General features: G+C 35.9%; 1 protein-coding gene across 2 annotated transcripts in view; it reads right to left on the bottom strand.

Moving 5' to 3' along the window:
* Positions 1–15204, bottom strand: part of LOC125778278 (carbonic anhydrase-related protein 10) — a 157348-nt gene that overhangs the window by 41661 nt on the left and 100483 nt on the right. For both annotated transcript variants that reach the window (XM_049455085.1, XM_049455086.1), the window contains exons 4-5: positions 2147–2283; positions 1831–2043 (exon numbers count right to left, since the gene is read on the bottom strand). In XM_049455085.1, coding sequence (XP_049311042.1) covers positions 1831–2043; positions 2147–2283 — 350 coding nt within the window. The remainder of the gene's footprint in view (positions 1–1830; positions 2044–2146; positions 2284–15204) is intronic.

The following is a 15204-nucleotide window of genomic DNA, read 5'->3' as shown; positions in this document are numbered from 1 at the left end:
AAAATATTATATGAGTATTTACAAAATTTCAAATATCGTGTTTTTGCTTGGCAATTTCTCAAAAGAATTGTACAAAAATATATGAATCTTGCATATTTGTATTGTCCGTTTTTCAATTCTATATAATTTTATATAAGCTTGTTGACTACTACCAAGGCAATGTTAGTAATTGCTCTCAAATTTAATGGAGTCTATGTTTAAAGTAAAAAATCTGAGTTAAATATCGGATTAGTGTGAATGTAAGTGCATGAAGAAGGATTACTTTCTTAATTTAACAAAACACAGCGAGCACTAGAATTTCAGTATTTGGCTTAATCTAAAAAAAGGTTCCAACTATTGTAAGCCACAGTGAAATACTCCATAATGACAACATCACTACGAATATGAACAAAATCAAAATGACAACAGCAAAATTTAAACTGCCATCAAATGCGCATTTGAGTCGCTTTAAAGCTGATCAAATATTTCAAACATTTTCACAACAATAACTGGAACATGAGCAAACATCCGCTCGTTTATCTAAGTAAATATGCGAAGAATAAGCAAAGAGTGTGGAGAAATCAAGGCGGCAGCAAGCAAACGAAGCAGAAGAGTTAAGACATATCAGCCGGAAAGTAAGCATGCCTATTTAGTAGTATTTATATAACAAAAAATATCAGGAGTTACACAAAGCTCAGCGACAATCGGTATTTGCAGTGAGTAGCTATCGCCAGCAGCTGTCGTTGTCACCGTGCCACCGTCCTCACCGCGCGTTGGAAGCACGAGAGTGTAAAAATATTTTGTTAGTCAGAGAAAAAGAGATTTATAAAAACAGAAATAAACATGCGACATGACAGCGGATATGTGCGAACATATTTACATTACTAAGCTTGCACATACACACACACATACATATATCCGCTTTTAGTCATACACACAAGCGCAAACACGTGGATAAGTGCACTTGTGCGGCAAATGTCAAAAAATGATTTTCGTAGAGGCAAGTGTCGACAAAGGACCAATTCAAGTTTGAATTGGCATTGAATGCGTGCAGACATCTATGCATATAAGCAGTTAGATATTTGGATTTGAAGAAAGTCCCCTCGCTCCATACGCGCAATGCATGTCTAAGATTTGGTTGTGACACACACACATACATTTATATACAATATATGTATTTCGAAAGCATAGCAAAATGTATGAACTGTGTAAATATGTGACACATGTCCTTACGTACATTTGCCAGTATTTGTATGTCACTTAGCAAACAAATGTCGTTTATAAAATGAACAATTGAATTTGGCGAAATGACACAACCTTTGTAATGTTTACATTTTTTCATATCGCTGCACTCGTCTAAGCGAGTATTCAAGTTTTTCGACATGTGTGTGTACTTAAAGAAGTGTGAGTGTGTTTGATGTCTTATTTGTTCCAGCTTCTTGTCACATATTTTTGCTTTAGATTGAGTGACACATATTTCAACTTAACTTTTTATTTTTGTATAGCTTTTAGTCACTTTTTGGAAAAGTAGACGTGAAAGTAGAATGTGGATAGAAATATTGTATATATTTACATAAAAGAATAAAAGTCTTTTTCGTCATTAGAGCAATTAAAGATTTCAGCTGTAGACTTGGTTTTCTTACAGTCGAGTTAAATTGTTAAATTTATAAATGTTTTTCAAGTAATCTGTAGATATAAATAAAAGGTTAGGATTAGAGTCAAGTTTTATACCACTTGGAATGAATATAACATTTACAGCTTCACATATGATGCAGCTGGAAATGATACAAATTTTACCTTAATAACATATAAATGCATTATAAATATAATATAACAACAATCCATACACACCTCCGCCGGGAATGTATAGCCATCCACGCTATGCTCTGAGCCAAACTGATCATGTAATCCATAATGTATGTGAATTTCATGAAATCGATATCTATACGATAATGGTCCGCCGGATATATTAACTGGCGTTTGCATGCCATCATAGTTCGCAACCGTTTCGTTGCCAGCGGTGAAAATGACACTATGACCAGTATTGCTGATTAGACCACTTATCTATAAAGCGAAAATTATACCGAAAAAAAAATCATATTCATAACAATATCTTCTATTTTATAACATTTTTAAAAAATTATAAACTTGTTGGCCTCGTACTTACTCTATGTTTATCGATATGCAGCGGTCTCAGGTTGGGATCAAATAATAAGCGTTGTGGTTCTAGATTCACCGGCGATTGTCGACGCCCTTTATTACAGAGCGACCACTCTGGGTTGATAAGACCCCAAAAGGCAGGACCTGAAATTAAACCGAGAGATAAAATGAAGGCATAAAGATATTAATACTTTACAAAAATTTTTTTTTTTTTTTAATTTAGTTTATTTGAGGTTTACTGTTTGAAACTTATAATCATTTTTTGGTTTTTATTGCAGTTTAATTTAAATATTTTAGTATGAATAAATTTTAAATAAGAAAAAAAATTATTGTATTCAACTTGTGATTAGCTTTTTTGTTTCAATAAAACGCGAACTCACAGTTTTGTTGTAGGATTGGTATAAATTAATATTCTAACCCGGAGTTCCGAAAATAAAGAATTTTAAGAAGTATTTCTCAAGTAAATTTAATAAATATTTTTGCTTAATCATATAGACATTATGAGCAATAAACTAATGCCAACCTCGGTTTAAAGTAAGGCGCTCAGTGCAATATCGCAAATATTTTAATTTTGGGGATATAAATGATTAGATTAAGGAAATTTAATTTAGATTCAAAATGGTAGCAATTCAATATTAAAAAAAAAAAAACTACTCATACGCCATGTACGCCGATTCGCTATATCATACTCGTATTATTATTCCTCATACACCATTTTTAGCCCCCATATTATATTATATTTACTCATACGCCATGTATATCAATTCGCCATTTTATATTATAATCACTCATACGCCACGTATGCCGATTCCGAATATTATAATATAATTACTCATACGCCTTGACCAACCAATGTATTAAGTCATAATTACTCAATCGCCCTGTACTTCAGTTCGATGTAGAAAATTTTATTAAAACCAGTAACTCTTTTATTACAAATGTTTAAAGTTTGGAAGAGCGGTATTTTATTACGAAGTCTCTTGAAAAGTAAAGCATAACAACTCGCAATAAAATAGTTAACAGAAAAGTGTAAATAATGAATTTATAGTAAAGAAATGATAGAGTAAGTAACTACAACTTTTGAATGTTTCAGGCAAATATAAAACTAAGTTGTTCATGTAAATAAAGGTAACAATGAAGAATAACAAAACACAAATAAAGTTGCAGTAAATGGAAACTACCCATTCAAAAGGAGGCAACCGGTTTGCTTGTGCAAACAAACAGTTAGTAAATAAATAAAAAATAAAACCTCACAACTTTTGCTAAACTAAAAAATCTTTGAAAGTAAAAGTTTTTGTGGAGAAAAGTAAATAAGTACAACTGGTTGGTGTAAAGGGAGCAGCTGACGATATACAAGTTGATATGAAAACAAATCTATTTAATATATTTTTAAATAAGTATATTACACATTTTAGACATATAAAAACGAATTTTGAAAGTACAATGGAAGGAAAATTTAGTGAAACGTTGATTTTTCAAATCAAAAATCAAAATTTACATAGCTATTTCAAATATGTATAACATGATTTTAAGGCCTATTGTCACTTATCGAGCGGTCACTTAGACACCTAAGGCAACGCAGTCTTTGGTAGGCCTTCAACTATCGAAGCTACAAAGGGTCGCCTGTGTCTGCGCTCCTGGGCCAAGGCGCATTTGCCCAACCGCAGCACTTGAAGTCATGCTGGAGCTCATACTGCTGCATCTAGTTATCAAACAGGTAGCGAAACATGCCATATTGCTAATGGTAGCAGAGGGTTTCGGGAAGATAATGTCGTCTCAACAAATGAGGGCCATAAGGAAAGACCACTGGCCCTTCTTCCGAGGTACTGCAACGCATTAATTTTACACACAAAAAAAGTTCAGAATTGCTATCGGTAGTAAGACAGACATTGCGAGACCGCATACCAATTTAGACATACCAATGGGACGTTTTGGGAGCTTTCAAGCAGAAGTCTTTGCTATAAGTCAGTGTGCAGAAATCAATCTCCACCGCAACTATCGCAACCAGCGCATCACTATACTTATCGCTAAGTAGAGGATTGTACAGGAACACTGAACCGCCTATCAGTGAGCAACTGAGTCCATCTAATTTGGGGAACGAGGCATAAGAGTATAACCGGCAATGAGCTGGTTAACGATATAAACTGCTCTGCGGCAGTGTCCAGGATGATAGGACCAGAAACATGTCGCGCTCTATAAAGAGCACTACGGCTCAGGAAGCATTTGTTCTACATGGGCATAGTCTTTTGTGCAAACTGCCAGTACTCCAACATTGAACAGGAAACTCCAGAACTTTTCATTCTGGATTGCACAGCAATTTGCAGAAGAACCAAGGTTCTAGATTCAAATTTCAATCCAACTATTGTTTTTTCGAATTTGTAAACAAAGTAAAGTCGCATGGTTCAAAATCTGGACAATATAGTCGATGGGACAGAAATTCATAGCCAAATTTGAACAATTTGGTTGTGGCAATGGTCAATATTTGATGTTTTTTACGGACGAAAAAGGTGGATGGAAATCTTCCAAAGATATTGATGGCACATACCAACAATTATGCCCGATTTACTGTGGAAAGTTTGCTTAGCGCATACGAGATACTTCCCCACAGACCTGCGGAACTATCTGTAGGCTTTCCGTCGCAAGGCAGATATTATATGTATATGTACTCGTATATAAAAGCTCTCTAACAATTAAGTTCTTATAACGTCATAGGTTTATCATGCAGTTTCTCGGTACAGCACACTCGGTTATTAGACCAATTTCGTCTCCTAGATTTTGGGGAAGTGAGCAATTTGTTGTTAAACCGGTTTATTAAAACATCGTAGTTCAGCCCTGTGAAAGTTGTGCCTTTCTCCAAGTAATAGAAGTCAGTAAGTGGTGATCATCACCATTTTTCGGTGGATGACGCTTGAGGATTCACATCGTACTTCAGATATAATCCTAATTCATGGTTATTTTAGTTAGCTATTAATATTATTTTTCACTATTTCGCGCAACTTTAATGAACGCTCTGTCAATACGATAACGGGAATGCTTCTGGCGTTATTATCCTTCTTGATTTTGATATTAAAGGAGAAAAGTCACCGTATAAAGTATTCCAGTGCTGTCTGATTTCACCACAAGATTTATCTTTCATATTCAAGAAACGAATCACCCATCGATTATGATCTTCTTAAATTTACTGAAATTCGCTGACAGTTCTGCCTGCAGTCAAAATAAACCTATCGGTCTGAATAGACCGATATTATGGTGATAGCCATTTGAGAAAATACATTATATAATATTGAATTTCAGTTGCAATATTGGCATGTGTTGGTGTGGATGACTCATTATATCCCAGATACATACATATATGTTACAACTAAATAATCAATTTCTAATATACTAAAATTCAATATTAGTGCATATTTAATTTGCATGTACATTCATGCATTATTTAGGGACGTACAAGTGTAGATACACAAGCTAGCACCAACTAATCGCGCACAAATTCCCGTAAATTTATTACAGTTCAACTTGCAACTGTTACAAAGGATTGAGCCGTAGGCAGCACCCACACACACTCACGCATGCCGGAGTCTGACAGTTTTATCAGCTTAACTCCACAACCACACACACACACACACAAACTCATACAACTTCACATACATTCCAACCAAATCCAAAGCATAATTATTGCTTTATTTTGCACATTACCAAATACAAGCGCGAAGATTTATGAACCAAATTTGTTGCCACCTCCAATCAGAAGAGCAGAAGTGAGTGAAAAGCAAAAGTGAGTATATTTCGTGCACACCCCTTTCGCAGAGCTTATTGCGACTAAAGTGCCCGCAGTTATGACAAATAAACTACAAAATCGCCGAAGTCCCTTCGTTTTGCCGCTGTACACCCAACCGATTGTGGGAGTAAATATGGAGCGTGCATAGATACCTAATGTCCCTGTGGCCTTTTCCCACACTTATATACATTTTGTGTTCAGCCAGTGTATGCGCTTCGAAGTGGGTAACGGTTTTAGCTGATATACACATGTAAGTAAATGTAAAATGCCCCAAAGATGAAGCAGTTGCGGACGCGGGAAAATTTATGAGTTCAACAGAAGACTTCAAAAAAAACTTAAGCTATACAAACATACCGTGCAAGACTTCATTATTTGCATGCATCAATGTATGTGTTCAGTATTTACAAATAGCTATGCATGTAACATGTGAGTAACACCGTTACTGAGATAACGCAATTGTTAGGGTCGCTGCCAAACTGCAGTTTCTCGCCTCGCCTCTTGCTAACGAAATACATAAACAAATGCTGAAACATAAAGGTACAAGCACATATGTAAGCCAGCCTAGCTAACTGCACCAACGCCTTCTAACTGAGAATCAGCGAAAACCACACATTTAATATCCAAAGGCCAACCAGTTCATTTCCGTTGCAAAATGAAGCGATGGTGGTCAGTAAATTGGGAAATATGAAAAATAAACAAGAGCTGCATCAACAATAACAACATAACACACAAACATACACGCATACACATCCACATACACCCATACATAGACCAAAAAAGAGCTGTACACTTACATGTGTATAAAATGAAAAATAGTGAAGCAAGGAATACGCTCGACCAACTTGTGGCAATGCGGCTGTGCAGTGTACACATGCTGGAATGGCATCGGCAAAAGGCCACAGGGACATAAACAAGGTGAATGAGACGAGCATGCGAACTGCACCAGCACCAGCAGCAGCGGTCAGTGGTTGCTGAATAAGTCAAACCGAGCGCGCGAAGTTTTGCGGTCAATGAAGTGTTGGCAATTTTTTCTCTTGCATTCTGCACTTGTTCCGTTCCCATATTTTTTTTTTGTTTTATGCAAAAAAATGGTTGGTCGCTTAGAGAATGGTGGAAACTTGCTCTAAACTTAAGTGCATTATCCAGTTGTTTATTTCGTTTCGCAAACACGTGTTACATTCAGGAATTACTTCTAGATTGTTTACATATCATTGCTTTCACTATTACGTGTGTTTTTGTAGTTACTTTAAACAAATTTGTGTAGAGTTATGGTATAACTATACAACAGAACTATGGCCAGAAGTTAGTTCTCAAAATTTAATCTCTTCTAATGGTCTTTCAGCATATGAACTTATATGGGTACTTTGCTTTCTAGTTCGAGTCCAAGTTTGAGAATTATAATTAACATCACTTTTATGTCAATAGGCTATAGTCAAACTTCGATCTTACTTTGTTTTTAAACATTAGCCTCGCCTCCTTCTTAGTAAAAATTCTGCAGAGGGTGATGGAGTGGTACATAAGGAAGCATATTCCGAGGGACTGCCTATCAGGAGCGCAACATGTTTAGTGTAAAGGCAAATCAGTAGATACTGCCTTACTTACTTTCGTGTCATTGCTTGAGGAAGCCATTAGACTTAAGGATGACGTCCTGCTCAGTGATTGAAATGGAATAGAGAAACGTATGTGCTCGGGGAAATATGTTTAAGATTAAGCTATCTTCCCACTTCTTTACCTGAAGTAACTTATGGGCGAAATCCGCGACAACCACCTTCCCATATAACAAACTTTTAAATTCCAACTGATTCTTTCACTTTACAGTATATAAATCAAACATCAATTATGTTGTCTGAGTAAAACTTTGCACAACTAGTACTCTTAAGCTTTATCATTTAAGTTCAAAAATTGTCAAAGTCAGATTATAAGTTTTCAAGGACCCAGACCTCAAATGTGTGAGCCCCAGTGAATCTGGCTTATTTATTACAGAAGGCATCAGTTAATCTGTGAGGCCTAATATAAAAATTCGAGGAGCATATTTTTTGCTGACAGCATGATCTTGTTTCGAATCAGCGCAAAATCTAGTCAATAATTCCCTAAGATCCCGTATATCTAATATACTTGTATGTAAATGTTTTCGAAGTTCTGTCTCACTTTATATCGCAAAAATCGGCGGAGATGTAGGGAGTCTTAATGAAATGAGGAAATGAAAAATTCCTCCCTTACAGTAGTGTATCCTAAAATGAAATGGAGTAAATCAAGGTGATCACTTCCTCAAGTTCCCATATACTTTTGGTTGGTCGATCTGTGAGGTTTCTTAATGAAAATCTGAGTCATTCCGGTCAGAATATTTTCTAGCCTCCGTGTATTATAAATAATTAGGATTTTTTCATCCTTTGGTTGATCTTGTTCTCATATCTTCTTGTTCTCATATACCTCATATACTAAATGAAGCCCCTTTGATTCAAAAAACGAATATGCCTTTCATTTGCTAATTGGCCAATTAACACGGTTTAATTCAAAATTTCCTATTCTACGCTTACTTTGAAATCAGAATTTTGAAGAGATTCTATAGCCAAAAACATAAAAATGAGCCTTAAATATTGAACAGATTTCCGTAAGCGGGTATGTTTTAAATTAAAAATTAAAAAAAAAAATGTACGAAATCGACAAGTTTTGTACTTAGAGTAGATGGCAAAATACTTGAAACAGTGCTGCCACCCTATTTCGCGGCACTCACCTAAGAAAAATTGACGTTTTAAACTTTATTTTGTATAAAATCGTTGATTTGTGACACATTTTTAATTCTCTAAAATTATGGATCATTTCAGACTTAAATTTTATTGGATAGCATTAAAGCCCATGCGTTTCCGTTTCCGAATTATTTCTTCCAGTAGGACTCCTAAGCCGGAAATTTAAATCCGTTATATTTTAATTTCCGATCCGAGCCTTTTCCGGTGTCCGGTTGAGGAATATGTCTGCTTCCATCATATAATTTTGCCCCTTTGCGTATGCAACCCCACATACAGTTTTCCGCCACATTCCCAGATTTCTACCAGGCGACCAGAAGTATGTAGCAAGTAGCCACCGAATAGAAAAATGCTTATAACTTTTAAAATAGATCTTGTAGAAAAAATCTAAAAATGTGGAAATTTGCAGAAGCGCATGGTCTACCATCCTACTTAAGAAAATTCGAAATGGGAACAACGTTAAATTTTGGAGAATTAAAAATGTGTTTAAATTCGCCGGTTTCTTGCAAAATAATGCTTAAAACGGCCCTTCACAGCAGAGTCGAAAATCTAGAATGGCCCTTGCGCAACTTAGTTCTGTATATTTTAGCAAGTTGTACTGCTGCTTATACAGAATATTTGTCCTGCTTGCAATTACTACCCGCTTGACGCCAATCAACCATCCTCTTTGGCTGTGGTCCGACCCGTTCCGTATTTGAGGCTTCACGTACTTATCGTATACAATGTAAGATGTGAATTTGTTAACATTACATAATCAAAACCTACCTTAAACGTGTTACAATTATGTTAATGTAATTAACCACAATCCAAAAAAGTTTCCCAGTTATTTCTTTATAAGATACACATTTCGAAATAACTCTTGTACCAGCTAGTTTAATTTAGTTAGGTGTTCGTCAAAGATAGTGAAAAGAGATCTTAGTTTACGATAAACCTGCAATTGGTTCCAGGACAGAGCATTGTTCCTAATAACTGTGAAGCAGACGAACCAGCCAGATTAGGTCACCGTCCTACAACTAGTTTCCGAAAAAGAGAGCTTTTATATGCCTCTTGCTATTTGTAAATATTGAAATGAAGGCGTCACGGAAGCTATTTTCCGGAATAGTCTTGACAGCCGAGATGCATGCTGATTGGATCCCCTCTGTCGTCTCAAAATGCTTGCCTTCCATTGGCCTTTTCAGGTAAGGAAACAAAAAAAGTACGGGGGCGGCTGCGGAAGCGTTGGGATGCCGGTTGGGTAGCTGCTCACAAGAAAGGCGGTGTGAGCCAGGGCGTTGTCGTGGTGCAACTTCCTATCGGCTGCGTTGTCTTGTCGAACCCGATTGACCCTTCGTTTGAGTCTCTTGAGGCTTCCACGTAAAACTTGACATTGACGTGTTGTCCAGTAGGAAAAAATTCATGGTGGACGATGCCTTTGATGTCAAAAAAGACAATGCGCACCATTTTCACATTGGATTTGCTCATTCTTCCCTTTTTTGTGCGAGGAGACGCCGGCGTGTGCCGTCACGAGAAAATGTCCTGACTCTCAAGGTGACTTTATTTAGCGAAGCCCAGGAACGAATAGTTTGTTTCAACGACAGAAACACACAAGATGCCGTAGAACCTAATAGCGAATTGTTTTGAATTTCTTTTATAGTACCCTTTACATTTCTTACAAACTAACAAAGTTTTTACCTTTAACTAATATTGTGCACGAATATAACAAATATCAGAAAATAAACTGAACACACGGAGTAATTCACAACCGGCAACTTTCAACTTGTTGTTATTGCGTTGGATTACATTGCTGCAAACAAACTTGCAGCAAGCATTGGTCTACAAACTTGCCTGTCAGCAAAACTCTGTCGTACAGCAACAAAATGCATACCTTCACATGATGGAAATGCAGACTTTCGTAGCTTTGTTTCGCATATGAGAGTGCTGAAGATGTGGGTGCACGACTATTTGGGAATTTGCATGTGTGATTTGCTTCAAGTGAGCGTTCCACTTATCGGTAATCTCATTAGGATCCTCCACACATTTATAACCGATTCCAAGCATAGTACAATACAATACAATGTGCAGTTATATTTGAGTATGCATGAAAGCTGAGAGAAAGCAGGTGAGAATAAATTATGTGGCTTGTAGAGGAATCAAAATAGGGTTGATAACTTTTTTTATATATTAAAAAAAAGTTTCGATTGAAAAATTTCAATTTAATTTTTTATGTTTTTATTGATCAATAAGTTTTGATTTGTAAATGTTTAAATATTATATTTTTTGAAGATAGGAAGTTTTTTTCTTCAATTTCTAACTTGAATGGCGACAGCTCTGTTGTTTAGCATTGCTTTTCTACAGAAGAGAGAGACCGTATATGCATGTGATCCGACGCTTGATATACCAACATACAAAGTGATAAGCAAGTATGTGTGTGAAAACAAAATAAATAACTGTAAGTAGTGGCGGGTTGGGGCATGTTCGTCTTATCTCTGTCTGCAGCTGCATTTGCGGTTTTTGGTGCTGTGGCCGTTTTGCTTCCGCATAGTTGACGCCTGGCAGCGTGTTGCTCTTGCCAACTTCAAAGTTATTTCACCGCAAATTTCTGTATATTGTAACTGTATGTATGTCTGTCCTATGTACTTTTGTAGAATTTTTCTTTTATCAATGCACAGAGATCTACGATGCTTTGAATTTTAAATTGGAATTTGTGTATTGCAAAACAAAAAGTTTATTTTGCATTTTTTCTACTCTAATTTCTTTTATTTTTTTTATTGCGTTCAAGTATTATAGGTATTTAACTTATATTAATTCTCAAGTCCTTCGAATTTTTATATCCTGAACAGGGTCAATTAACTTTGCCACCATGTTTGTAACACCCAAGATATGTCGGAGACCCTTTAAAGTCTAGTTCTTGTTCTTTTCTTACTTTGTATAAGTACTTTTTAAACAAAATGTTCATTTAATCAATATTATCTAATATAGTCCTTTTTCAAAACAGCTTATTATAATTCTAACATTTTATAATCAATAAACATTTTAATATATTTCCAGAGTATATCAAAAATCGCATGCGAGTTCTTTCATTTGACACCTCAATCGCCAAATTGCTGCTCTAATACACAAACAACATTTCAAGAAGCATCAAGAGCTACCATAATGTAGTAGGCATGTAGCGAGTGCATTACACATTCACCATGCTGCGTAGTGCAATAGCAAAGAAAGGTGGAAAAAAACAATGAACGGCTTCTCCACAATCAGACTGTCAGACTCCCCCACATACAACAAATACAAACAATAGCTTCACCGCTGCCGTGGTGAGCTCTACAAACTCACAACACACATTTGTTCAGCGACAGTCAATTGGAATTTTTCAATCGCGATCGGTCATCGGTTAAAAAGCGCGTTAGTTCGTGTGTGCGGGAAAAATAGTAATAAACGCGTAAGAAATTTCTAGTAAAAGTGCTTTTTAAATTATTTTGTTTCATTTAAAAGCTTGAGTCAGAGTTGTGCAAATTGAATGAAAAGTTAAATTAATTGAAAAGTGTTTTAGTAAAAGCAAAAAATGTGTGTAAAGTGAAATAAAATAATGTGCAAATGTAATTTTGTTTTCTGTGACATGTTAGTGCTTGTTTATGCTTGTTGATGGTGTTAATAGCGAAGTAAGTGGAAATCGCATATCATTCATAAAAAAGTGCTGTAGTGAATCAATTTATTTTAAAATATATTTCGTCAAATATGAAGTCAAGCGTTCGCTCTTTCGATGTTCGTCTGTCGCCGTTCGCTAATTCACCTACAACGTCGTTCGAATAAAAAACAAGTAATAACACTTCAGGAGAGTAATAAATTGTTTGCTCTAAAACTTAAAGGTAAGTACAGGGTGTTTGTATACAAGTTATTTTGATTTTTTAACCCTGGACGGTCATCCTTTTTTTTTGTACATTAACGTCATCCTTCGTCAATATGACGACGACTTATTTCAAATCCATTTTCAGTAGGGTGTGAGTCGAAATAATGAACGCGTTTTATTTTTTTTTATTTATTTATTTCATTATTAATAAATACAAGTCAAAAATAAAGAGGAAAACTCATATCGCTGTTCGAAAGCGGAGATCAACACGAACAATTAAAAACATATTTACAATGAAAATAAAATAGTTCGTAGTCATTTTGACGAAGGATGACCGTCTAGGGTTAAGTAAATTAAATATATTTTTACAATTAAATATAATGTTTACATATTTTGTTTATCCTTCTTGATTGATATTCTTGAGTTATGTAGTTCTAAATATTCAAATCTACTTTTTGGCGCTTTTCCATAAGATCTCTTGGCATTATCTCTAAATTATTATGATACCAATTTATGTTTATTGGAGACTGAAATTTTGCAGTCGTCCTTTTCTCTTCAAAAAGCTGATGTCGAACAACTATGACACACAGCTGCCATAAAGACTGAACGAGAGGATTCAAATTATTGTACGAAACACTTTTTCATTTGACAAGGTATCTTCAAGAAATTTGGCAGCGGTTATTACCTGTTTTTTTATAGTTTTATGTTAACAACACACATAGTATATTTATTTAGTTAAGTCTATGAACATTAATTCTTACAGACTAATGGAGAATTAAATTAAATTACAGTTAAATAGGTAGATAACTTAAACTAAAAAACAGAATTGGGGGTATTAATGAAGGATACCCTAGAGTGAGAAAAATCCAGAAGAACTTTCTCGGAAATCCAATTTCATAGTATATTCATACAAATATATATGTATTTCAGAGAGCAATTTTTTTCTCACTAGCACAGCTCTGCTCGAAGTAAATACGCTTACCAGAGTACTTGGAAAATATTTTAAACTATCGCAAATAGCTAGAACAAAATGTTGCAGAATTATTGACCAGAAGCATACACAATGCTGCCCATAAAAGTACAGTAAAGAAAAGTAAAGTAAAGCTAGAACCACACAGAGCGGTCAATGGAGCAATGACGAAGCTCAGAGAGAAGATATTACTTTGGCATGCACAGCAAGTCAATAGAAATCCTCACGACAAAGCACTTCTCAATTGTGTCACAAAGAAATTGAAGCATGTCCTGTGGAAATTACGCAACAAGTCTCTAGAGGCGTTAAAGGTTGCTGCCAAATCAGGATATCCAATAAACAATCTTTGAATTGCGACTAGATAAAACATTAAGCCGATATCTAGATGCCCACCAATTTTAGGCAGCAGAGGCCATTAGTGCAGAAGTGCTGTAGAGAAAGCTGAGGTGTTTGCCAAACACATTCAAAACACCTTTACTCCTAACGCATTGGCAAACCAAAAGTCACCAGATTATGACAGATGATTTCTATTTGAAAAACGATGTCCTCCACCGGTATCTAAGGTTTCTTACTGTAAAAGAAAAAATTTAAGAGTTTAGCTGATGCTACCTCTTCCGTTTAAAGCATCATGAAAATTTATAGTCCACATTCGGTGAAAGTATACATAAGAGACAGTCTTTTTAGAAGATGAGAGGTTATGTTCTTATGGAAGTAGTAAAGCAGGTAGAGAAGTTTGGTTTGGATTAGTTTGTTGAAAGGTATCCAGTACTCTAGTTTCAGGGTTTCAGACCATTGCAGTGTTTTCCAAGTGAAAGTGCCCGTCATTAAGGTATACCAGTAAAGGTGAGCCAAACAAAGAACTAGTTACTTGATGATTACACCACTTTGCGTGCTTGGTGACAGTGGGATTGAAGGAAATTGTATGGCTGATGAGCTTCCCAAGTTAGGTAATTCAGTCTCAATAGCTGTAGAATGGAAAGTAAATGAACTCAACAACAATGGAGCGTTAAGATGCAATATTCCGTTCAAGTAGAACTAGAACTAAAATTATGCACTATCCCCTATCTTGCCGCCCATCATACCACAACTCATCGCAACATAGAGCAGGCTACGTCGTTGTCTGAATTTCCGTTGTTATATTTTTGAACGCTTTGTTTTGATTTTGAAAGGTATTATTTGTTTTGCTCTTCAAAGTTTTCAGCCCACTTCTTACCGTAAACTCAATATGTTTTTCGGTGGATTTTCTCACTTAAGTGCTGCCAAACCCGCCTGTCGCGACGCAGGGAAACGTGTTTTTATTCAATCGCTAGTAGTAGTCTAGCTTGTGGTGTACGCAGAAATTGTGTCGTACCGATTATAGCGTTGTGGCAGCATCAGTCACCTAATTTTTGTAACGACACAAAGGCTGTTGGGTTGCTGTGATTGTTTGGTGTCGCCGTCAACATCAGCCATTAAGCTGATACCATCACTGTTACATACTTGTGTATGAGCTGATTCCACAAGTTTTTGCATCTTTTCTCAACGTGCGCTCTTTGCTTTGTTTGCTCCTAACGGCAACAACGCGTAGCACTATGTATTCATGTTCCGGTGGGTCAATAAACGCTTGAATGGTTTTCAAATTCGCCTCAATCTATTTGCTGCGATGCGTGACGTATCTGTATCTTGCGTACTTGCCAACACTTGTTGTATAAAGGACTTGAAAAGCAAATGTGTGTCTGTTGACACAGTGCGGAAAGCAAAAATATTAAGT

The sequence above is a fragment of the Bactrocera dorsalis genome, chromosome 4 (genome assembly GCF_023373825.1).
Source record: "Bactrocera dorsalis isolate Fly_Bdor chromosome 4, ASM2337382v1, whole genome shotgun sequence".
In the NCBI taxonomy this organism is placed as follows: domain Eukaryota; kingdom Metazoa; phylum Arthropoda; class Insecta; order Diptera; family Tephritidae; genus Bactrocera; species Bactrocera dorsalis.
The sequence above is the reverse complement of the archived record's forward strand: the minus strand, read 5'-3'. Positions and strand labels throughout refer to the sequence as shown.